A 23,157-nucleotide genomic window follows, 5' to 3' on the forward strand; every position below is an offset into this window, starting at 1 on the left:
TCGCCAGCTGATTGGCGAAATTTGGACGCGACAGCAGTCCTCATCGCCCGCCCATCGCCAAAGCTGCCACGAGGGCCAGAAACACTGCTGCTGGCCGCCACATACTGCCTGCCGCTGTGGAAAGCCTACTGGAGCGAGGTGCGTTGCTGCCAGCAGCGCTCGGAAACCTGCTGGGTTGGCCCTCTGGGTGCCATCGCTGCTTTGGGCCAGCTGCTACGGTTCGGAATGACGATCCATGCTGAAGCAGCTCCTGGTGCCACTGCTCTGCGCTGCAGGCACGCGCTCGCGTCTCCTTTGCGCGCGCTCGCAGCCGCGTGGCGCAGACGGGCTGGGTGGACAGCTGGTCCCCGCTCTTCTTCACTCTGCCAGCGATGCTGCAGGTGGGGCGTATGCAGCACACTACTTTCTTGGGGTGGGGCCAGGCCGTGTGTGGCTGCAGGGCAGACCCGCAGCCGCGGCATATCGAACGTGTCAAAGTGAAGGGCCGCATCCCCACTCCCTGCCTCCCCTCCAGGTCATTTCGCTCTGGAGCTCCTGGCGCTGAGCACCAGCCACAGCTCTCAAGATGTCCCGTCCCACCACAATGCCACCACAATGCCACAAGTCCGCCGCTCCAGTTGTTTTACTGGCGACTGCTCAAATCATCAATCTTTCGTTCTGAGTGCCAACCTATTGCCAGCGCACTGCCATCATGATAGCTGATCAGCACTTGCAGGCCAACACTCTGCACTGGCTTGCCATCCAGGGCTGATCAGCTCTTTCTGTACGCCCGCCTACACTCTGCTCCGCCATCAACTTGCGAGTGCTCGTGTGGACGGCTTAGCGCGCTCGCTTTTTCTTTGCCTTCTTCTTTTTGCCGCCACACCAAATAAATAACAAGCATCCGGCAAGCTGCTGTGATCATGTGACAACTTCCTTGCAATAATGTAACCGCCTTCCTGACGAATGCCCGCGGCTAGTCGCACGTGCTGCTCCAGCTGCGTCCATCTGCCAGCTCCCCGCTGCGCATCGCCGCCGCCGCCGCTGGCTCCCCGCCGTGCACCAGCCCCAGCCCCGGGGACGGGCTACAGCTGTAGAGCGCCAGCTCAGCCTCCGGCTGTCGCCAACGCAGGGGCCGGCAGGCGGGCACGCCGCTGGCGGACCGCTCCTGCGGCTTGCACCCTGCAGCTACCAGGCCAGAAAGCAGCAACAAGAGTCGGAGTTGGCTGCTGCCAGCTGTCTCAGGCTCTAAATGTCCATGCCAACCACCAGGGCATGGCAGCAGCAAGGCGCACCGTCGTCTGCATCATCAAGGAACCAGAAGCCTGAGGCAGCCAGCACTTCCCGTTTGCTGACAGGAGCGCCGCCGGCTGTGCATTTGTTGGCATGCAGAATCAACACTGCAAGCGGGGGGGGGGGGCGGCAGCATAACATGATCTAGCTGCGGCTTCCCAAGAGGGTCAACCAGCTCAGCTCAAAGCTGAGCAGCGTGGAGCGGCGGGCTGGGAGTCAGGGGGTCACCTGACCAGTCGCAGGGGTCCAGCCGGGGCACCCAAGCCTCGCTGCCGGTTGCACACAAGCGCTGCGTGTAGGCAAAGTGGCTGGGCAGGTAGGCTCGCAGCACCGCCACGTCCTCCCTCGTGCCCTGCCCTGTTAGCTGCAAGGTGGGCAGCACGACAACATGTCTGTGGCACAATGGATGAACAACACGTCTGTGGTGCAATGGGTGACGTGGGAGCTGTGCTGGACTGATCGCAGCTGCCCACGGCAGCCAGGACTCACGTTGCGTGCTGCATCAAAGCAGGCGCACAGCGAGGAGCAGGAGACGAAGCTGTCGGTTTCCAGCAGCGGCAGCCCGTCCTGCTCCGACAGCCCCTGCTCAATCATCTCTGGAGCTGAGGCATTCCACGCCGCGGCAAAGGCGAGGGACGCCGGGGTAGGCAGCAGCACAAAGTGTCCTGAGTTGGCTGCAAGCAGGGGGAGCAGAGGGCAGCGGCAGGCAGCATTTCAGGGACCTGCGTTTGGTCAAACAACGCTAACAGGAAATAAGACAAGGCACCGCTTGCCCTGCCTGGCTCCTCCAGCTGCCATGCTCCATCCGCCTGCGTCTGGTTGATGAAGGCGAGGTAGGAGTCCCACACTGGCTTGGCTGAGTATGCCACGTCAGCATCTGCAGGGCCGGCTGTCGGGGCGGCGTGTCACAGACAGCCCATACGCATGGCACCACCGCAGCCCTTCGCCCAGCAGCCAGCGCGGCATTGCCGCAGCCGACCCAGCCAGCAGCCCGAACCTGCCACCATCACCGCATAGCCCTGCTCCAGCGCTCGCAGCAGCGCCGAGGGCTTGAGCCAGTTGACGGCGAGGAAAGCGCGCTCGCCGTGCCGAGCCACAGCCTCTGCACATTCAGATGTGTGCATGCCACACCTGAGTCCTGTAGCCTCCCAGTTGCACTAAGCAGCACCAGCCCAACACAGGGGAGGTGAGCGGGCACCTCCACCCCGGCCCACCGTGGCTGGGCAGCGGCTCCACCAGCATGTCGGTCACATCAGCGCAGGGCAGGTTGAGGTCGGTGCAGGCCTCCAGGTCCTCGGCAGTCCAGGTGAGGGCGACGTAGTTGCGCACGCCGCCGTGCTTGACTAAGGAATAGACTGCGAATGGCATGGCGCGTGTGAGCACCGCCTCGGCATGGCGGCTGGGTTCTGCTGCAGGCCCAAAGCTCCCCCGTTGTTCAATTGCTGCTTGCATGTGCCCCTTACTCGAGTTCTGCGCCATCACAGCGTATGCCTTGCTGAACAGAAGGAGGGCGATGGCCTTGTCGTGGCCGGCCACGGGGGCAGAGCGCAGCGCCAGCAGCTCGTCAAAGCCATGCACACCGGCATAGGGCAGCCCCTGGCTGCGGGCGGGCAGCAACCAGGGCGCTGCCTCAAACTCTCTGGCTAGGAAACGATTGAAGGGAGTTTTCCAGCTCTTGCGGCGTCCCTTGTTGGCCTGGAGGGAGTGTTGAGGATTGGCCTGGAGGGAGGGGCAGGAGGCCAGCCTCAGCTCACATGGCAATCGATCAGCCTGGCCGAAGGCCGCATGCCCCACCTGAATCCACTCATATGCCGACTGCCTCGGGGCGGAGGGCATCTGTGGAGGCGCGCCTGCAAGGGAGCGGCAGCATGGCACAGCGGCACGCAGCCATCACTGCTCCTCGTCGTGGCCGGGTGCGGTGCGCAACATCGCTGGCAGTGCTGCAGTACCCACCAGTGGCCTGTGCAGTCTGCGGCACCTCATCCTCGGTGCCAGGCAGCCCATCGTCACCGCCGGGCAAGTCGGCGAACGGCGCGCCGCCAAACAGTGATCTGCGGCAGGATTGCTCAGCGTCTGGAGGCGGCTGCCGCGGCCTTGTAGGAGCGCATTCATTGGACGAGCGTGTCAGCGTGGCCGGGCACCCACTTGTTCCTCCTGACGGTGGGACGGGCCAGCACTACCACAAGCAGCAGCACACCACTTGCTGTTAACAGAATGAGGAGCGCCTTCCTCTGCGCCTGCTCCATTCTGCGCCTCCTTCGCATCCCAAGGCATAGGTGAAAGAGAGAGCAGGGCATGTGAGCAGCACTGGGTTCTGGGAGCTCTCAACCCGGCCGCCGCCACGTCACCGGGGTGCAGCACAACTCTCCACAAATTGCCGTTCAGCGACTGGATGACTCTCACAATTTAAATCGTGTTCTGTGCTAGCACTTCTTGTCCTTTATCAAGTCAAAGAGCTCTTCTGCGGCCTTGCCTCTGACCCCAGCCCGTGCAACTGCTCCCGCCGCCGGCTCCCCGCCATGCACCAGCCCCAGATCGAAGGAGCGGCAGCGATAGTGCCCCGCCTCGGTCTGCGGTAGTCGCCAGCGCAGGGGCTGGCAGGCGGGCACGCCGCTGGCTGAGCCCGGCTGCGGCTTGCACCCTGCGCACCAGGGGAGTGCAGCGGGCACGTGGGTTGCTTCCAGCAAGAGTCATGCTAAACAGAGCAAAACGCAGGCATGGCGGAGCAAACCAACTGGGTGGCCATCAACGCACCCTTTTCGTCGTCTACAAACCAGAAGCCGGCCGCACGCAGCACGCTCTGCTTCACCGCCGCCTCGGCCTCGCAGATGATGTGTAGGTACAGCACTGCACACGGCAGCGCGTGCACACACAAGGAAGGGAGGTGCAGCGGCTCAGCTGTGGCCCACGGCATGGGCAGATCTGCAGACATGAGCGCCTGAGCAGCGAGGGGGCGGCCAGCGCCAGGCATGCGGGGCCTCCACCCAACCCCGATGCCCCACCCGCATCTCCCACCAGCCGCACCTGCCCAGTCGCAGGGGTCGATGCGGGGCACCCACTCTGGGCTGCCAATGGTGCACCAGTTCGGGGAGTAGGCGAAGTGGCTGGGCAGGTAGGTGCGGAACGCCGCCACCTTGCCGCGCTCGCCACGCGCGGTCAGCTGCATGCCAGCCGGGCGCAGCGTGCATGCTCGGGGAGGGGCTGGGGCGGACGGCCCCCTGGTCGGCAGAGCGGCGCAGCCTTGGGCGAACAATGGCGGTGCACACAGGACAGCCAAGCCAGCAGCCGGCTGCGCCCTTCCGGCGAGCGCCTCACGTTGTACGCGGCGCGGAAGCAGCGGCAGAGGGTGTTGCACCGCAGGTAGTGCCTGCCCTCAAGCAGCGGCAGCGCCTTCTGGTCCGTCAGCTTCTCCTTCATCATCTCCGCCGCCGACGCGTTCCACGCCGCGGCAAAGGCGAGAGACGCCGGGGTGGGCAGCAGCACAAAGTGGCCGGTGTTGGCTGCAGCCGGGGGGTTGTGAGGAGCAGGAGAAGATAGGGGGAATGCGGAGTCGGTTGGAAGCAAGGTGTGCAGCGCCCAGGCATGGCATTCCAGACCAGAGGCGGGGTTCAGTGGAGAGGGGGTGGGCAGGCGGCAGCATGGCACCGCTGGTGCCGTCCAGGCGGCTCACATGCCGGCTTCTCCTCCAGCCAGGCCCCGTCTGAGTTGGAGGCCTGGGTGAAGGCCAGGTAGCTCTCCCACAGCGGCTTGACGGCATACGCAATGTCCACGTCTGCAGCAGGCAGGGCGCAAAGAAAGGTGCATCAGCACGAGCGCACCTGCGAACAAATCGGCTGCTCCCGGCAAAGAACAGCAGCGGCCGCAGCAGTAGCAGGGTGGCAGGGCGTCCTGTGAAGTACCGGTTGCAAGCAACTGAAACGCAACCGCCGCCCCGCCCCCACCTGCCACCATGACGGAATGGCCGAGTCGCAGAGCGCGCAGCACCACCGCCGGCTTGAGCCAAGACATGAGCAGGAAATTGTGCTCCCGCTCGCTGCCCTTCTTCCCTGGCTCTGCGGCAGGTGGCCAGGCGGGCAGTACTGAGCCCCCGGTGGACCCACGCCACCACAACTGCTGACAGCTGCAAGCTAGTTGAAACGCCACAGTACCAGGGGACCCCCAGGGCAATGCGCTGCACCAGGCTCACTCAGGGGCTCCACCAGCATGTCGGCCACATCACCGCAGGGCAGGTTGAGGTCGGCGCAGGCCTCCAGGTCCTCGGCAGTCCAGGTGAGGGCGATGTGGTTGCTCACGCCGCCGTGCTTGACCAGCGAGTAGACTGCCAAGAGGGTTGGATTGGCGTGGCGAGCGGGAAGCAGGCAGATGAGCCGAAACGAAATTGCTGGCAGCTGCAGGTTGCTGACCAGGGCAGCAGCTGCTGGGCGGACCACTCACTGCTGTTTTGTGCCATCACCGCCCACGCCTTGCTGAACAGCAGCAGCGTGATGCTCTTCTTCAAGCTGCCCACGGGCCGCGACCGCAGCGCCAGAAGCTTCTCAAAGCTGTGGAGGTTGGCATAGGGCAGCTGTGGCGTGCGGGCAGGCAGCAGCCAGGGCGCGGCCTCAAACTCTTCCAGCAGCCCGTGGTCACCCTTCAGCAGACCGGGGTTCTGTTGCAGCCGCTTGTAGGATGCCTGGCTGGGCAGCGCCATTACCTGGCCAGGAATGGGACCCTGCCCTGCAACCAGCAACACCGTGGCAAGCAAGGCGGGGTCCTGGCGTGCCAAATGGCAGCACCTCTGTCACTGCACAGGAACCTGGCACCCTCAGACAACATGTCACTGATGCTGGCTCGGGCAGCAGCAGCTCCCCGCACCTTTTGCTGGCATCGAGGGAGCGGGGGGAGCCTGGTGTGCGCCGCCCGCACGCTGGGAAGCCGGGCCGCCAGGCCGCCGCTCCAGCACTGCTGGGGCGGGGTCCCACCTATTGAAAAGCACACCGGAACCGAGATGTGAAGGCGCCAAGGCAGCAGGGCAGTAAATTCGCCCAAGCAAAGGTACCCCGCCGGAGGGGTTAGCAGCGGCGCTCACCCGGAGACCAAGCTGGACCAAGCGCTGGCCGCCATCAAGCCCAGCGCGAAGCCCGTGATCAGCACCAGGCCTGGCGGGGCTTGGGCGGGGGCGGCAGGGCATGCAGCAGCATTTGCGCCGCTGCCTAGCCCATAGGCTGCTTGCTGAGATTGCCGGGGATGCCACCATCGACCGATAGGACCTGTCTGCTTTGCATGCTGTGGTGGCGGCGCCGCCCGCTGACCCGCCTTCTGCTAGCGATTTGGTGCATTCCGCTATGGCACATCATTGTACTAACAGCAGAAGCGCAGTCGATCAGGGCGCCGAAACGGCACCCAGGGTGTCCAAAAGATGGTATAAAAGATGAAAAGAATGCTGAATACGAGATCAGTTAGCAAGCAGCAGTTATTAGTCGTTTCACAGCGGCACCCCCGTCCGCTCCCGGTCACCGCCTGGCCCCAGGCCGCAGGTGCTGCACGCCGGGCTGCTCTGGCCAGCACTCCTTGTCGCGCGACGCAAACAGCAGCCGCATGGCGTCCTCGCCAGCCAGCCCTGCCCGCAGCGCCGCCACCGCCACCGGCATCTTGCCATGCACCAGCCCCAAGTCGAACGAGGGGCAGCTGTACAGCTTCAGCTCGGCCTCTGGCTGCCGCCAGTGCAGCGGGTGGCAGACGGGAACCTGGCTGGCCGAGCCCGTGCGGGGTGTGCAGCCTGCAGGCAACAGAGGGCAGGCGCAGCATGGCAAACAGCCAGACAGCAGGGTCAGCAGGCGCCAGGCAACGGATCCTGCATCACATCAACTGCATTCCCTCCATGGAGAGTCCTCAAGGAAGCAGGCCCCAGCCATTCCGCTGTCCCTAACCCCGCTGTGCCTCACCCTCGCTGTCAATGAACCAGAAGCCCGACCGTTGAATGATTGCCTGCTTGAGGGCCGCGCCACCAGCACAGATAGGGTGCATGAAGAGCACTGCAGGCGCGCAAGTAGAGGGGAGGGAGTTAGGGAGGCACCACGTGGCCCTGGAGCCCGCTCGGCTGCGCTGCCTGTGTGCCACCGCTGCCCAGGCATTCTCGCGTCTCCCCCTGGCTGCCCACGCACCCGACCAGTCGCAGGGGTCGACGTCGGGCACCCACTCGGTGCTGCCCACGGTGCAGCCGCTCTGGGTGTACATGAAGAAGCCGGGGAAGTAGGCCGCAAACACGGCCACCTGCTCCCGCCGCTCCTCCTCCAGCAGCTGCAGGTGAGTAACACAAGGCGGCACCGACGCGGGGTCAGGCAGTGTAGCAGGCTAATGGCGGCACGAGAAGATAGCATGCCACGCGCAGCGGTATGCGACGGCAGCATGAGCGGTTGCAGGGGCGGGCAGGCCAGCCCATCCCAGTGCCACCCACCTGGAACTTCTGCTTGTAGCACATGCAGGGCGTGCGGCACGTCACAAAGTGGCTGCCCTCAAACTGCGGCAGCGCCTTTTGGTCCGCCACCATGGCCTTGGTGTTCTCCGCAGCAGACGCATTCCAGGCCTCCATGAAGCGCAGCGCAGCGGGCGTGGGCAGCACTGCAAAGTGGCCAGAGTTGACTGCAGGGAGAGAGAGGGAGGGGGCAGCATGGGGTAACGCTGGGCAAGCTCAGGGGCCCGGCCACCAGCAGCAGGCCAGCAACCCAGCCTGCCTCAAAGCTCTCAATCTGGTCAGTGGGGCTTACGTGGCATCTCTGCCTGCCATGCGCCGTCCACCTCGTTGCGATACATATACTCAAGATAGCTGTCCCACACAGGCTTGACGGCATACGACACATCCGTGTCTGCAGAGCAGACGGTTGGGTGGGTGGTGAGGGGTGCTGTTTGTGAGAAGCAGGCTGGCATGGGCAGCTGGTCAGCCCATCAGCACGGGAATGGCTGCCTCGGCAGCGTGCCGGCCCTGCAGCTGGTTCCCGCTCGGCAGTGCGGCAGCAGAGAAGCCTTACCTGCAGACAGCACGACATAGCCCTGGCGCAGGGCACGCAGCACCACCGCGGGCTTGATCCAGGACATGACGATGAAATCGTGCTGGAGGGGCTTGGTGGAGGCGACTGTGGTGGTACGGGAGGCGAGGGCAGGGTGCATGCTTGATGTAAGTGGCGCTTTGGAGCAGGCACCCACTGGCCTGCCACGCATGTGTCATGCAAGCACCAGCCACAGCATGCACACGTGCGCTGCCAGGCAGGCGTCCTTGCCCAGCGCTGCCCAGGACTGGCCACTCACACAGGGGCTCCACCAGCATGTCTGCGGCATACACGCAGGGCAGGTTGAGGTCCAGGCAGGCCTCGAAGTCTTGCTCGAACCAGGTGATGGCCATGTAGTTGCGCACGCCGCCATGCTTGACCAGAGAGTAGACTGCGAGAGGGGAGGGGAGGAGGCGCGGCGCGGCATGGTCGTCCAGGATATGCCACAGCGCATGTCGGCAACCAGAGCCCCTGCGTGTGCTGTGGTTGCAGCCCAATGCGCCAGTCTGCGGTTGGCACTCCCACCCTCAGCTGCTGCTGCTGCTGCTGTTGCTGCTGCTGCCGCTGCCTCCTCACTCGAGTTCTGCGCCATCACAGCGTACGCCTTGCTGAACAGGAGGAGGGCGATGGCCTTGTCGTGGCCGGCCACGGGGGCAGAGCGCAGCGCCAGCAGCTCGTCAAAGCCATGCACGCCGGCATATGGCAGCAGCGGCGTGCGGGTGGGCAGCAGCCAGGGCGTCGCCTCAAACTCTTCAAGCATCCCGCGGTCCGTCTCCAGCAGCTGTAGATTGGCCTGCAGAAAGGACAAGGTAAGGGAGGCAGCAGCATGCACGGCCCTCGGCAGAGGGACACAGCACGGCAATAGCACCAGCCCTCCATTGGACCAGCCCCACCTGACCCACCTGCATTGCGTAGAACATGGAGCGGCTGGGAGTGCCCATTGGCATGCTGTAGGCATGCCCAGATGCTGCACAGCAGGACAGACAACGTCCAGAGTTGGGGCACTTACTGTGCTTTGAAGGGGAGCAGGGCAGGCAATGGTCGCAGCAGCGGTGGTACTACTAGCTAGCATATGTGCGGCAAGGGCGGTCAAGCCGGCTGCTGCAATTCGACGCAGCAGACCAGCACTACTGACGCAGACACGTCATCGAAGTTAAGAGGCACAATAGGCAGCACAGTTTGCTGGCAACAGGGCAACAGTGGCGCCCGCAAGTCGCACCTGCCGCCAGTGCCATGCCCTCGCCGCCGCCATGCCTCCTTGCTGCCTCGCGGCCATATCGCCTGCCGCCTCTGCTAGCTCGCTCCCTGTGGATGCACAAACACGGCGGCCAGTGAGCGACAGGCAGCCCGCAAGTAGATGCCTGCAAGATGCGTGGGTAGATCCCTTGGTCGCGCTCCGGCCTGAGAGCTCACCCTGCCCTCCAGAGATCCAGGTGCACGCTGGCGACGAGCAACACCAGCAGACAGCAGGTTGCAGCCGCTAGCTGGCGCGTGGTGGGCCATGGGCGGTGCCCCTCGTCGAAGAACCGCTTCTCCACCATCCCGATGAGCAGCAGCAAGAGCAATAACCGCAATTGGAGTCGCTGGACCGCGCTGACGGCCTGCGCTTTGCCAGAACGCCGGCTTCGATGCCCGGCGGCAGTACACACACGTACTGCGCAGTATTCCCCTGCCTGCCTCTCATGCACATGTGCCCAGCAATGTAGAACCTAAATAAATCCTGCACTAGTACTGGGCCAGGGGACCTGCACACTAGGGAGCTGTCTGCATTGGGGGCAGCAGGCGAGGCCAACGGCCTGCCCGCCCGTTGCGTCCGTGTCAACGCGGTTCTCCTCGCCCCTGTTTCCCTGTGGCTCCCTCTCCCATCCAACAAAGCCACAGCGAGACTGTGAGTTACAGCATGCGCATCAGGCCACGAATGAACAGCTGCTGACTGGCGGCCGCAAGGCTGCAGGCGGGCGGCTGAGCTACTCTATATGTGCCGCCATCACCGCGCCAGCGCATGCTCGCTGGCTCACTGGCGGGGAGGGCGCTGCTGGAAGCCCTGCTGGAAGCCGCCAGGCTTCTGGAAGTCACCGCCGCCGCCGCGGCCAACCTACGGGAGGGCCAAGAGGCAGGTGCCTTGTCGATGAGCATGGAGCATAGCAGCCAGGCGGCGCTCCGTTTTTTGTGTCGGCCTGCCAGTGCGGCCGACAAGGAGAACGAGGCAGCCTGCGCACATCACGCTGCTGACCGCCCGTGCTCCAGCTGCCCATGCTCGGCTGCCTGCCGCATGCAGCGGCGCCCACCGCCTATTCCAACCCGCCCTGCTGCACCACCACGCCAGCCACATCCTGCAAACATATCCCCACCTCCCTACACGGCCGCCATCCCTCCCCTCCTCCCGCACCTGCTGCACGGTGATGCCGGGCAGGCCGGCCATGTTCATGCCGCGCAGCATGTCCATCGTGTCCTTGTCCACCTCAATGGCGTCGGTGTTGATGGCAGACTCATCGGGGATGAAGTCCATGCGGCGCTCCCGCTCCTCCTCCTGCAGGGCACACAAGAGGACCGGGGCGGGACGGCGCAGGGGGATGGGTGGGGCATGAAAACGACAGGACCAGAGAGAGGGGGGGAGGAGAGGAGGGCAGACATAGGGACGGAGGGCAGTAGGGATTGGGCAGCGCGCGCGGCCGCATGATGGCAGCGACAGCGGCAGCATGATTGCTGTGTGGTAGCTGCATTGCCAGCTAGGGCCGCTGCTACAGTTGCTCTTGAGGCTGGCCACCCATGCCCGCTGCAGTCCGGCTGCGTGCTGCAGGCTGCCATGCCGCAGCGAACTGGTCGCAACAAACAGGCGCATCTTCCACAGATTGTGTGCTGCGCTGCTTGGCAAGATGCAGACAGTGCGCCAGCTGGCTCTGCTGCGGCACTGGCCTGCTGCTGTGCATGTCTGCAGCACCACGGGCATGCTGTGCCTGGCTGGCTCGGCATGTGTGTCACAGCTGCCTTCAGCCGCAAAGCTGTCGCACACGGGCCGGGTGCCTGCTCATTGCCCTCGTGCAGCTTTGCCCTGCCTATGCTGCCACAGCGCCAATCATGGGGCTCCAGAGGCTGCAGCTGGACATGAATTTGCCCCCATTCCCCCCGCCTGCCCACAGGCAGTTACTGCCAATATGTTGCTATGCGTCGCCTGCCCAACAGCCGGCGCTGCCAACTCTCTCGCTTCACAGCTGGGTCGCATCTGCTGCACCTGTCGCTGCACCATGTCTGCTGCGAGCCTGCCACTGCCGCTGTCTTCAGCACCAGGCTGTGCTACCAACGAAAGTCTCGCAACATGCGCTGCATGAACCAATGTGCGCCGCATGCTGCATAGGCCCCAGCTACTGCTCCAACTGTTCATTTCCATTCCTCTCCTCCCCTTCTGCCAGCTGTGCTGTAAAACCTTGCTGCCGCAGCATCGTGTCGCAGCCGAACAAGGCAGCGGCAGCAGCAGCAACAAGACAGCAGAAACAAGACAGCGGCACGTGGCGGGGGGCTGCGAACAACAGCGGCAGCGCACCTGCAGCTTCAGCGAGATGCCGCGCACGGGCCCGCGCTGGATGCGCTTCATCAGATGCTGCAACAGGCGCCAGCAGCAGCAGCAGCCAGCAGTCAGCAGGTGGGGCCAGGAGCTCGCGCCGCTCCCGCCGCCTCCGCCACGTGCCCGCCTCGGGCGCGCTGGCACTGTCCGGCCGTCCCCCGCCGCCCCCAGCCCACCGTGGTGAAGCCAGCAATCTTGTTGCGCAGGCGCTTGGACTGGATGATCGCCACCTCCTCGCAGATGCGCTTGTTGGTGTCGAAGTCCAGAGTCAGCCTCTGGTAGTACTTCTCAATGATGACCCTGCGGATGGCAAGCGACATGTGAGGCCCCGGGGGCAGCCAGAGGCTGGGAGCAGCGGGACAGGCGAGCATGGCAGCCCACCTGGAGGCCTTCTTGACCGTCTTGGTGCGCACGCGACCTGCATACATACAGGACATGCATGAGGCCACAGCAGCGGTGGCAGGCCCTGCAGGCGACCCCCTCCAGCATGCCCATCGCCGCTCGCTCCCTCTGCTCACCCATGGTGCCTGCCCTGCGAGGGAGTAACACACAGAGCCGGTCGCCGCAAAGAGGCCGAGCCTGGCGTGCTGCCGGCCTCAAATTCCCCGCCGGGCGCACACTTCGCGCCCTGCCCAGGGTAAACGGTGGGCTCATTCGCGCCGAGCGGGCCGTCTGCAGCTACCGGCAGGCATCTCACAGCTCTCGTAACACTGTTGTTCACCCTCTGAGCCCAGCCCCCGTCCCTCTGGGCCACCGCGCTTGGTGATCACGTCCAAGACTAGAGCTGGCAGCCAGGGCACTCTGTCGCCGTCGATTCGAGGCGACAGGAACACCCTGCAGCCGTCCATGATCCCGCCAGCCGGCGGGGCGCTGTGAGCGGGGGCGGCGCGATGGCAGCGGAAGGCGGCGGACCGCCGGCAGGCGGCAGCGGCGCGCAAGACTGGCTCAAGCTGTCCAGCTTTGATGCCGCCTCCTTCTTCAAGGGGCAGCAGCAGGAGCAGGAGGAGCAGCGCACGCTGCAAGGTGAGGCAGCGGCAGCCGCTGCGTGGTGGGTGTGCCTCGGGCGCGCCTGGTGCGAGTCCCTTCTGGCACCAGCCAGCGGCTCTGATGCCGTCCTCCTGCCGCCGCTCCTTGTGTGCAGGCCAGCAGCTGCAGGCGGCAGCCGACATGCTGCTGCCCTCCAGCAGTGAGGAGGAGAGCAGCAGCGAGTTGTCTGGAGAGGAGGAGGAGGGCCGGGGGCCGGCGGCAGACCGCCGCCGACGGTCTCCCTCAGCGGGAGCCAGCGGCGAGGAAGGCCGCAGCAAGAAGCGAAGGCGGGAGGAACGGCGGCGGCGGGAGGGCAAGGAGGAGAAGCGGCGGCGGCGGGAGAAGCGGGGCAAGGAGAAGCGACGGCACCGCGAGAGCGAGCGGGAGCAGCAGGTGCTGTGGTGCTGCGGTGCCGCCGGTTGCGTTCGGCGAGCACCTCACGCCACACCCTTGCTATGTGCAGCAGGAGCAGGTGCCGCAGCCCAGCCCAGCCTGCATGCATGGCCGGGGAGGCACCTGTCAAGCGCACCACCTCCCTCGCCCTGCCCCCCGCCTGCAGGTGCGGCTAGAGCGGCAGACGGGTGCGGCGCAGCGAGCCTCCCAGGTCAAGGCCTGGGCACCTGCCGGCGCTTCAGCCAAGAAGGAGAAGGCCCAATACTACTTTGACACACGGTGGGGGGCGTGTGGCTGCTGCTGGGGCTGCTGTTGGCTGTGTGGTGCGTTGTGTGTTGTCTGCCGCTGTCCGGGCCCTGGCCTTATGCATTGTAATGAGTGATGCGGTAGGGTGGCTACCTTGCGAGCCCCGGGAGCTTTGCTTGCCACGCTGTGGCCATTCACCTGCTGCGGCGTCTTGGCCATGCTGCCGCAGGGGCGACGCCGCCAACCTGGCGTTTGGCGGGCTGTACCGCATGGATGTGGCGCAGTACCGCCGTTTCGACCCCGCCCACTTTGCCGCCAGCCTGGGCGCCGCGCGCCGCGGCACGGCGTATGGCATCAGGTGGGGACGAGGACGAGCCTGGGCCGGCGGCTGCCGCCGGCATTGCGTCCCATGCCTGGGCAGCCTGCTGATGCAGCCAACTAGAACAGGGGCCTTGCTGCTTCTCGCCGCTGCCTGCCGCAGCGCACACCCATCGAGCCCTGCATGCTGAGGTGCACGTGTTTTTGGCTGCCCCCGCCCCCCCGCCCCCTCGGCGCCCGCAGGTACCTTGCCACAGAGGCAGATGGGCATGCTCAGCATGACCGCGCCAGCCGGTACTTTGGGCCCGCCAGCCTGCGGGCCGAGCGCAGCGCCCGCCTCAAGCGCTGGCGCCGCAGCCTGCCGCAGCCGGCGGCGCAGCAGGCTGGCACGGAGGGCGAGCCCACGCCTGCCGCGCTGCTGGGCTGGCGGGGGCCGCCGCCCGCCTCGGGGCCCGAGGCGCAGCAGCCTCAGCGGCGCCGCATGGATCTTCCCAGCCTCAACTTCTTGCCCCTGCGGGTGGAGGATGCCGAGCAGCAGCGGCAGCAGCCGCCACCCGGGCAGGGCCCGGCCTTCCAGCAGCAGCAGCAGCGGGTGGCCCCCTCGGCGGCAGAGGAGCTGGCTGCTGAGAAGGAGCAGCGACGGCGGCGCGAGGGGGAGACAAATGAGGAGCTGCTGCTGCGGCGCACGCGGGAGTTCAACGAGGCCACCCGCCAGCGCTCCCATGACGTCCAGCTGTGGCTGGAGTTTGCCCACTTCCAGGTGGGGCATGCTTGGCTGGGCTGGGCTGGGGTGGGCTGGGCTGGCGGCAAGGCGAAACCAACAGCAGTGCTGCTGGGGCATGCGGCACGCGAGGCCCTCCCTGGCAGGCCTGCTGGGCCCAGCCATGGTGCGTGCTGCCCCGTCCTTCTGCCCTGCTGTGTGTTTGCATCACCACCTTCTAGATCCATCATGCCCGATTCCCATCGTCCCCGCCACGTCCCTGCAGGATGAGGCGGTGCGGCTGGGCCCGCCACGGCGAGGCGGGGAGCGGGGCGCCGCCGAGAAGAAGATTGCCATTCTGGAAAAGGCGTTGAGCCTGCACCCCGGCTCAGACGAGCTGCTGCTGGCGCTGCTCAAGGCGGTGCGTGGCAGCTTGCCGTGGCCTCTCTCTGCTGTGGTTGGCGCGGCGGCTTGTATGCATGCGTGGGCCCTACCTTGTTGCTTGCTGCCGCGTTGCACCTCGACCTGATGTGGTGTGTCCTCAAGCCCTGGCTGCCGACCGCCCCCTGGCTGTAGGCTGAGGCGGTGTGCGACGATTCCGAGCTGGAGCGGCGCTGGCGCGCCGTGCTGGCGCGCCACTCCGGCAGCCCCCGCCTCTGGCGCGCCTACCTGCACCACAGGTCCGTGCTGTGCCCATGCCTCATCCGCAAGCACTCCATCATTACTGCAACCCTGCTCAGCTGCCACTTCCTTCTGAGTCGGCGCCCGCCTGCTGCGCCTGCTCTGCAGGCGCACCCGGTTCAGCGGCTTCAGCGCTGTGGAGGTGGCTGCCGCCTATGACGACGCCTTTGCCGCGCTACACCGCGAGCACCGCCGGCGTGCGGCCCAGGGTGAGATAAGACAGTGTTTTGGCGGCATGTGGTTTGGGCCAGGAATTGATCCGCATGACAGGACCGTCATTGCTATGTTCCTGCAGGCGCCCCACCCAGCGCGCTGGCGCCGCTAGAGGCCGAGGCGGCGGCGGTCGCGGTGGAGGGCGCGCAGCTGCGTCTGGCGGCGGGCGCCACGGAGCGTGCGGTGGCGGCGCTACAGGTGCTGCTGGAGTTCAACTTTCTGGCGCCTGAGGGTGAGCAGGGTGGAGTAGTTGTGCAAGGCAGGGCAAAAGGGTGAAAAGCAAGGCAGGGTAAAAATGGGGACTTGGCGGAATTGAACCGCCGACCTCTCGCACCCTAAGCGAGAATCATACCACTAGACCAAAGTCCCGAGCCTAGCACAGCAGGGTGAACTGCCCGAATGGTGATTGCATTTCTGCATTTTCGGGCCCTCCAGGTCCGGGGGTTGACTGCAAAATTCCCTCCCCCGGGGCGATTTTTTTGTTTTGAGACGATGCAGCGTGCTGGGGGCCTGCTGGTGTTTGTCCTGCGGCGGCAGGCAGAGATGCACGCTCCTGGAGGCTGCGGTTTCAATCGCGGCGCGTCCCTCACCATGCTCGCGCCCCAAACTCCACACATTCTCGCACCCCCTCCAGGCTGGCCCGAGGACGCGCTGGAGGCGATGTTTGAGGAGTTTTGGCGCAGCGGGGCGCCCATGGCGGGCCAGCCGGGGGCCGCCGGCTGGGCGTCCTGGATCGCCGGGGAGCCCGGCGGCGCCACCACGGCGGCGGCGGCGGCAGAGGGGAGCAAGCGGCGGCGGCAGCGCCGCGAGGAGGCGGCGGAGGAGGAGCGCCGGCAGCAAGAGCAGCAGCAGCAGCAGCAAGGGGCGGCCGAGCAGGGTACATCTTGGTCGGGATGGGAGGAGATGGCACCAGCCATCCGAGCCCGCTTCGGCCATTCACTGCGGATGGAGGAGGGGGCTGGGGAGGAGGCAGAGGGTGCAGCAGCGGTGGCTGGAGAAGACGGGGAGGAGGGCTTGGAGGACGAGGAGGAGGCAGAGGAGGACCAGCCCCCCGAGGAGGAGACGGATGAGCAGCTGCTGGAAAGGTGAGGCCGGGGGCGTGGCGAACAGCTGACAAGCATCTTCCGTTGTTGCTGACAGCGTGGGCAACGCGGTGCCGATGCCAGTGGCAGGCGCACAGTTCTGATGCACCTTTCCGTTGGCAACGCCCGTGTTGTTTCTTACATATTCTGCTCATCGATGTGCAGGCTGGGCATGCATCTGGAGGCAGCGCTGGAGGAGGCATCCACCACCCTTACCCCCCCGCTGCTGGATACCTGGCTGGGCATGGAGCGGCAGCGGCAGGCGGCGCAGTGGCAGCCGCGGCGAGCAGAGGCACCAGCGGCGGCAGGGGATGGTAATGGCAGCGGTGAAGAGGAGGAGGACGACGAGGAGGCAGCGGCTCATCGCACCGTGGCCTGGCGCGATGTGCGCCGCCTGCTCTGGCGCTTTGGTGAGTGGCGGACTCTGCAGGCGGTTCTCAACCCATCGCAAGCTCTTGCCAGCTCACTGCTACTGAGCCTGCAACTCGTGACCGGCTGAACCCCTGGTGCCCGCCTGCAGAATCCGAACCTGCACGGCAGCAGCTGCTGGCCGGCTGCCTGCGTCTGCTGGGCGCGCCGTTGCCTGGTGCGCTGCCCAGCAACAGCCCCGCTGCCTCTGCAGCTGCTGGCGGCGCTGACGAGCTCTGGCAGGCGGCCGCCGCAGCGGGCTGCCACCCAGGCAGGGCCGCCAGCGACGGCGGCAGCAGCACTAGGAGTGGCGGCTGGGTGGCCGAGGTGCTGGTGCAAGGGGACTGGGGCTGGCTGCTGGGCAGCACCAGCAGTAGGAGCAGCGGCAGCGGCGCAAGCCCTGGGGAGCCGCCACCGCCAGGCCTGCGCGAGCATCCCTGGTACCAAGCCGACGGCACCCGGCGTGAGCTGGTGACGCACCTGCTGGCAGCACTGGTGAGGGGGCCTGGCCGCCAGGACGCGGGCGTGGCGGAGGCACTGCTGTCGGTGGCGTGCAGCGGAGCAGCGGCACCTGGCCAGCAGCCAAAGTTTGACTTTGGTCGGGCAAGGGACCTGGCCAGGCAGCTGCTGGCGGAGCAGCGCACCAACCTCACTCTCTGGCAGGCGAGTGGCGCCCGCCTGCCTGCCACCCAGGCCGCCTGCATTGCTGGGCATGGCCGCAGCACAAATGCAGCAACAACCATGTCTCCTGAGCCGGGTCATGCTGCCTTCCATCCTGCGTGCTGGGACTCACCCCGCCCCTCCACATCGCCCTCCTCAATGCAGGCATATGCGCAGCTGGAGGTGGCAGCAGGCAGCACCAAGGCGGCGCGCAAGGTCTACCAGACCTGCTTTGCCACCGTGGGCGCGCCTGGCAGCCTGGCGGCCGCATCCTCGGCGGCGGCGCTGGTGCTGGGCGCGGTGCAGCTGGAGCTTCAGGAGTCGCCCGCAGCTGCCTCGCCCACAGCGCTGCCGTCGCCAGCAGCGGCAGCGCCCAGCTGCATCGCCGGCAGCCTGCTGCGCGCGCTGCTGGGCGCAACGCCTGATGCAGCTGTGACCAGGGCGGCCCGCCAGCTGGCCTGGCTGGGCAGCGGCGGGGCTGTGGCGCTGCCGGGGCCCCCGAGCGCCACTGCCCCGCCGCCACTGAGTCAGGCAGAGGTTGTGGCAGCCAAGCGAGGCTTCCAGGACCATCTGCTGGCACTCATGCAGCAGCAGCAGCTGTTGCAGCAGCAGCAGGCGATAGGCGCCCCAGGCGGCGACAGCAGCCTGCTGACACCTGGCGGCTGCGCGCTGGTCGGGGCGGCGGCGGCCTTGGAGCAGCTGCTCGGGCGGCTGCGTGGGGATGTGGCTGGGGGAGCCAAGGCAGCGCTCACCATTTACGACCAGGTTCTGTCGGCGCTGATGCCCCAGCTACAAAATCAGCAGCAGGTGGCGGCAGCAGGGGGGGCAGCGCAGCTGCCGTGCGACGCCCAGCTGGAGCTGCTGAGCTGGCAGCGGTGCCAGCTGGCTGCCGACGCGGCGCGCGCCGCGCTGCCGTGCGCGCCGCCGCGCGCGGTGCGGGAGGCCCTGCTGCGCGCGCTGAGCCTCTACCCGTCCAGCTCAGCGCTGCTGCAGCTGCTGGTGGCCCACGAGTGCGCGGGGCACACCCTGACGCAGCTGCGCCGGGAGCTGCACGCCATCCTGGAGCGCAGGCCCTCCCCGCAGGTGGGCTGCTGGCCGCAGGCGCAGCCGGGAGCTGCTGGGAGCTGGTTGACGCCCCGCTCACAGTTCAGCATGCTGCCTTCCCTTCCGTCTGCACTTGTCCAGCTTACCAGGCTTGTGCCCGTCATACCTAGCTATCCCTCGACTCGCCCCACCCCCACTCCTGCCTGCTCACCCCCCATCGGTGCCCCACTCCTGACGCACGCTCCCCCACCCACCCCCGCAGCTCTGGCTGGCCATGGTGGCTGTGGAGGTGACCACCCACTCCCCGGGGGCGGTGGTGCAGGCGACCCTGGAGCGTGCTGTGTCGAGCGACAGCGGGCGCGCCTGCCCGCTGCTGTGGCGCTGCTACCTGCGGTACGAAGCGTACCGCGGCCGCCGCGACGCCGCCCGCAGGCTCTTCCTGCGCGCCATCGCCGCCTGCCCCTGGGCCAAGGCGGTGTGGTGCGACGGCCTGGCGCTGCTCAATGGCCACGCGCCGCCAAAGGAGCTGTCGGGTGCGCCAGGTGGCAGCCGCCGGGAGGGATCGTTTGGGGACAAGGGGGAGGGCAGGCTCCTGGCTGGCCGGACAGCTTTTGGGGCTGGCCAGCTTGGTCCCTGCCGTTTGGTGGCGGGGCCAAGCTCATGCGGCCGCAGCCAGCGGCTAGCCATTGCTTGCCTGGATGGTGTGGTGCTCTTGCCATTCCCGCCCGCTGCTGCTGCCCTCTTCTTGACGCCCCGTTGCTGAATTCCTCTGCCTGCTGCCCCGGCTGCAGAGTATGTGGAGGTGATGAAGGACAAGGAGCTGACGCTGCGCACCGACGTGTTTGAGGTGGTGCTGGCGCAGCTGGAGGGCAGCCCCAAGGTGGCGGCGGCGCCGGACAGCGCTCCGTGAGCGCGGGCAGGCGGCGGCGGGCAGGCGCGCTGGGCCTGTTCCGTTTCGTCCGGCCAGTGTCTCCTGTACAATAGGAAGATGATGTCACAGCTGGCAAGTTTGTATTGGCCCATCAATTGAAGAGTGGCAACCAGGAGGCCTGTGCGGTGCGCTGGCGCCGCTCCTGAGCGCGGGGGTCCTGCTGGTGGCCCTCAGCTGTCTGCGTTCCGGCGGGGCGCTTGAAGTGGATGCCGGTATTCACACAACTCCGAAGCCCGATCAGAGGGCCTGTTTGGAGATGGATGTGGCGACTGTCCCGGGCACCTCTTGTCGCGCTCGAGAGGCTAGGCTGGGCCTGAACACCTGCATACCGCACCACCTTTTCCCGTGCTGCTGCGCGGCCACAGTTTGCTGTTTGGCACTGCAGAGGAGCAGCACCCCACCTCCCGCAGTCCGAAAATTGCCTGTCGCCGGCAGCGTTCTCCCAGACTTCCAGCAGGTGACTGGGGCTGCAGGATCCCCTTGCCTCTCACGGGGCTCGCTGCCGGGGCTTGCTGGCGGAGAGCAGGGTGCAGGGTGCTGGTCAGCACTGCTCTCGCCGGGGAACCGCTGCCTGTCAGCTCCTGGCCTGGACAACATGCCCGGCCAGGCAGCTGAGCGGTGCGGGGCCGCCCTGGGGGTGCCTGGCGCTTTGGCGCGCCATGGCGCCCTGACCACGCTTTGGCTGCACGCCTCGCCTGCCCCTCTGCTGCCCTGCCAAGCCTGTTCAACCGATCCACGTTTGTTGCGCGTCGCCCCCTCCTCCCTGCAGCTCCAGAAGGCATAAATGGAGGCCGCAGAGGTTCCTGTTTTTGAAGAACACGCGACGCCCCCGCAACAGGTGCGTGGTGCAGGCGCAGGCCGCTGGTTGAGCATGTGACCAGGGAGGGGATGGCGCCGGCGCGGGTGCCCCAGCAGTGCCCGCCCGTTGTTGTGGCGTTGCCGCGTCCAGGGCCCCTCCCCGTCCTCACCCACAACCTGTCGCCGTGCTGTGCTGCTGTGCCTGCAGGCGGGGGCCGAGGAGGCGGTGGCCGCCCACCAGCCGCCGGTGGGCACGCCGCCCGGCGCAGGCCTGGCGCTGGCGCTGCCGCCGTCGACCGCGGCGGCGGCCGAGGGCGCTGCCGCCGCCGGCGACCCTCCCCGCCGCTGGTCCCTGGACCTCGCCTCCTCCACGCACTCCGACTGGGAGCTGCTCAGCGCGGGCCACGACTCGCACTGCGGCAGCAGCCCCCGCAGCGTCTCCCCGTCCGACGCATACGACAGCGAGGGCGAGGCGGCAGAGGCACGCGCAGAGGCAGAGGCAGAGGCGGGAGCCGAGGCTGCAGCGGAGCACGCAGCTCCCCAGCTGGACGCCGGCTCGACAGCGGAGCTGGGCGAGGCTACCGCTGCCGCGGCCGCAGCCGCAGAGGATGCTTCCGCAGAGCCAGAGGTTGGGCCGGAGGGGGTGCCTACCGCCCAGCTGGTGCTGGCCCCGGCCGCGATGGCCGAGGCGCCTGGCACCGACATCGACAGCCCGCGCTCCAGCTACGAGCGCACCTCCTCCCTCGCCAGCGGCCACGACCTCTACAGCCTCTCCCAGGTGTGTGTGTGGTGTGTGGCAGCGCCGTGGGCGGGCCGCTGGCGGCGGCGGCAGCCCCGAGGCGGAGCCGTGAGGCATCATCAGCGCATGGCTGCCACCTTGGTGTGCCGCCACGCCTGGCTGTGTCCACCCCACGCCCCCTCACCCTGCGCCGCCATCGCGTCCCCTGCTGTCTCTGTCTGCCCCTCTGCAGGATGGCTCAGCCGACAGCCTGACTGAGGATGATGACTACATTGGGGGCATGATGCTGCGGGGAGAGCCCGACCGGCCTGCCGGGGTCGAGGCCGCAGAGCCCGGCGTGCACAGCGGCAGCGAAGACGAGGCACGCGGGCCAGGCGGCGGCGGCGGCGGCGGCAAGCCGCGCCGCGCCGAGCTGCAGCCGCTCGCCTGCGCGCCCGCGGCCGCGCTGGCCGCCGCCGCGCGCGGCGCCTACTGCGCGGCCTCCCGCCACCTGCACGAGCTGGCGGCCAGCGTGAGCGCGGTGCTGGCGGGCATGGTGCCTGCCGCCGCTGACGTGGCGCGCCACGTCATGCGCGGCGTGGCCGACATGGTCGACACGCTGAGGGTGAGCTGGGGCTGGCTGCGTGCCGGCTTGGGACAGATAGGACAAATTAGAGTAGAGCAAGGCAGAGCCTGGCTCCGCCGGCCGCCACGGCATGCATGAATGCGCCGCTCCCAAACCCCTTTGCTGCCCGCGGCACCCGGCCCACACCTGCGTGCCTGCTGCACCCGCCGCGCCCGCCTGCAGGAGCGCATGGCCGCGCTGCCGCAGGGCCTGTCCTCGCTGGCGGCCGCCATGAACCCCGCGGCGGCCGCCGCCGCCGGGCACATGCAGGAGGCCGCGCAGCGCGCGCGCAAGCAGCTGGGCTACCGCAGCATCAACTGGGCCAAGGTGCGGCATGCCGGTACTGCTGCCTGAGGCGCCTGGCCTCCAGCCCCTGCCCGGCGGCCAGCCCCCGCCTGCCTGCTAGCCTCCCTGCCCCGCCGTGGCGTCGTGAATCAAGCCACCGGCAGCAGGCTGTGGCAGGCCTGTGCACGCCAAACCTCGTCCCCTTGTTGCCGCGCCTCGGCTGGCGCAGGTGGCGCTGCTGCTGGGCGTGACGTGCGGCGGGCTGGCGCTGGCGCTGTACCGCTCCCGCACGGAGCAGGCGCGCCTGACGCTGGCGCTGGCGCGGCGCGAGGCAGACCTCAGCCGCCTGGTGCGTCGCGCCGCCTGCCCCGCCAAGCCTCGGCTGCCTGCGCCGCTCCTTCCCGGCTGTTCCGCCGCCCGCTGCCGTCGCTGCCGGCCTTGCGTGGGGCCCCAGGGCTGCGCCAGCACGCCAGCAGCACCACCGCCTCACCGTGCACCCCTTTCTGCCTGCCCTGCCCGCCCGCCTGCCGCAGCTGTCCAAGGTTATGGAGCTGCAGCGCAACATCACCCAGCGCCACCACCCGCTGATTCGCCACGTGGCGGCCTCCCCGCCCACCCCCTTCTGGCCCGCGGTCATCGTGGTGTGAATGCGCTGCCCGCGGGCGGCCATGTGCGGCCAGGTGGATGGGCGCAGCCGCCCTGCTCCCACAGCCGAGCCCCGTGCGCCGGGCTCCCCGCGGCTGCGCCGCGCACGCCGCGCGGCACCACCCAAGCCAGCCGCCGCAATGCAGCCGCACCGCGCTCTGTTTCCACGCCTCGACCAACCCTCGCCCCACCTCTGTGACCAGCCGGGGGCTGCCTGCCTGCCAGGCCAGCTGCACTCGGCAGGCGGCCCAGCTGCCTGGGAGGTGAGCACCAGCCGCTCCCCTCCCTCCCCCAACCCACCCGTCCTGCTCTGACCATGCTTCCAGACCCCCTTTACACCCTGGAACTCGCCACCACAGGCTCCTGCTCCACTCTGCCTCCCCCCCCTGCTTGCTTCCTCCTCTGCCTGCCTCGTCCCCCATCTGCGCTCCTCATTTTTTGCCTGCCCCGCTTGCCAGACGGCTCTCCCCAGCGCGGCGCCGCCCGCCCCAACCTGCTGGCGCGCCGTGCCTTGCCAAACGCAAA

The 23,157-nt window shown here is 67.4% G+C and overlaps 5 protein-coding genes across 5 annotated transcripts; 2 read left to right on the plus strand and 3 right to left on the minus strand.

The window, feature by feature from the left end:
* Positions 1 to 955: 955 nt before the first annotated feature.
* On the minus strand, positions 956 to 5,962 carry CHLNCDRAFT_142063 (hypothetical protein; the record flags this gene model as incomplete). Its single annotated transcript, XM_005850243.1, has 18 exons — positions 956 to 1,161; positions 1,275 to 1,379; positions 1,501 to 1,636; positions 1,762 to 1,946; positions 2,039 to 2,149; positions 2,270 to 2,374; positions 2,487 to 2,627; positions 2,736 to 2,868; positions 3,067 to 3,122; positions 3,226 to 3,323; positions 3,703 to 3,913; positions 4,027 to 4,119; positions 4,297 to 4,432; positions 4,588 to 4,772; positions 4,943 to 5,044; positions 5,214 to 5,324; positions 5,459 to 5,590; positions 5,707 to 5,962. The coding sequence occupies 18 exons, from the start codon at positions 5,960 to 5,962 to the stop codon at positions 956 to 958; spliced, it is 2,502 nt and encodes an 833-aa protein (XP_005850305.1).
* An 802-nt stretch (positions 5,963 to 6,764) lies between these two features.
* CHLNCDRAFT_142064 (expressed protein) lies at positions 6,765 to 9,532 on the minus strand (the record flags this gene model as incomplete). The annotated part of the gene is made up of 10 exons (XM_005850244.1): positions 6,765 to 7,030; positions 7,197 to 7,286; positions 7,416 to 7,551; positions 7,709 to 7,893; positions 8,019 to 8,117; positions 8,280 to 8,384; positions 8,557 to 8,688; positions 8,823 to 9,090; positions 9,200 to 9,264; positions 9,517 to 9,532. The coding sequence occupies 10 exons, from the start codon at positions 9,530 to 9,532 to the stop codon at positions 6,765 to 6,767; spliced, it is 1,362 nt and encodes a 453-aa protein (XP_005850306.1).
* A 709-nt stretch (positions 9,533 to 10,241) lies between these two features.
* Positions 10,242 to 12,420, minus strand: CHLNCDRAFT_30036 (hypothetical protein). The gene is made up of 6 exons (XM_005850245.1): positions 12,378 to 12,420; positions 12,241 to 12,277; positions 12,036 to 12,159; positions 11,839 to 11,895; positions 10,687 to 10,827; positions 10,242 to 10,392 (listed from the first exon to the last, which is right to left on the minus strand). The coding sequence occupies exons 1-6, from the start codon at positions 12,379 to 12,381 to the stop codon at positions 10,312 to 10,314; spliced, it is 444 nt and encodes a 147-aa protein (XP_005850307.1). The 5' UTR covers positions 12,382 to 12,420; the 3' UTR covers positions 10,242 to 10,311.
* A 329-nt stretch (positions 12,421 to 12,749) lies between these two features.
* Positions 12,750 to 19,540, plus strand: CHLNCDRAFT_142066 (hypothetical protein; the record flags this gene model as incomplete). The annotated part of the gene is made up of 15 exons (XM_005849992.1): positions 12,750 to 12,882; positions 13,001 to 13,278; positions 13,445 to 13,557; positions 13,754 to 13,882; positions 14,086 to 14,602; positions 14,829 to 14,963; positions 15,119 to 15,222; positions 15,332 to 15,432; positions 15,519 to 15,668; positions 16,071 to 16,521; positions 16,684 to 16,928; positions 17,039 to 17,472; positions 17,752 to 18,669; positions 18,893 to 19,163; positions 19,422 to 19,540. The coding sequence occupies 15 exons, from the start codon at positions 12,750 to 12,752 to the stop codon at positions 19,538 to 19,540; spliced, it is 4,098 nt and encodes a 1,365-aa protein (XP_005850054.1).
* Positions 19,541 to 20,345: 805 nt separating this feature from the next.
* CHLNCDRAFT_142067 (hypothetical protein) lies at positions 20,346 to 22,634 on the plus strand (the record flags this gene model as incomplete). The annotated part of the gene is made up of 6 exons (XM_005849993.1): positions 20,346 to 20,399; positions 20,568 to 21,137; positions 21,331 to 21,702; positions 21,886 to 22,029; positions 22,217 to 22,336; positions 22,521 to 22,634. 6 exons carry the CDS (start codon positions 20,346 to 20,348, stop codon positions 22,632 to 22,634), a joined length of 1,374 nt encoding a protein of 457 aa, XP_005850055.1.
* Between the last annotated feature and the right edge of the window lie 523 nt (positions 22,635 to 23,157).

The sequence above is a fragment of the Chlorella variabilis genome (genome assembly GCF_000147415.1).
Source record: "Chlorella variabilis unplaced genomic scaffold CHLNCscaffold_4, whole genome shotgun sequence".
Classification (NCBI taxonomy): domain Eukaryota; kingdom Viridiplantae; phylum Chlorophyta; class Trebouxiophyceae; order Chlorellales; family Chlorellaceae; genus Chlorella; species Chlorella variabilis.

What these genes read in the sequence shown, in the direction of transcription:
- CHLNCDRAFT_30036 (XM_005850245.1), bottom strand. An exon ending in ACGGTCAAGAAGGCCTCCAG is followed by an intron (nt 12,160 to 12,240) that starts GTGGGCTGCCAT and finishes TGCCATCCGCAG; the next exon opens with GGTCATCATTGAGAAGTACT. An exon ending in GCATCTCGCTGAAGCTGCAG is followed by an intron (nt 10,828 to 11,838) that starts GTGCGCTGCCGC and finishes TGTGCCCTGCAG; the next exon opens with GAGGAGGAGCGGGAGCGCCG.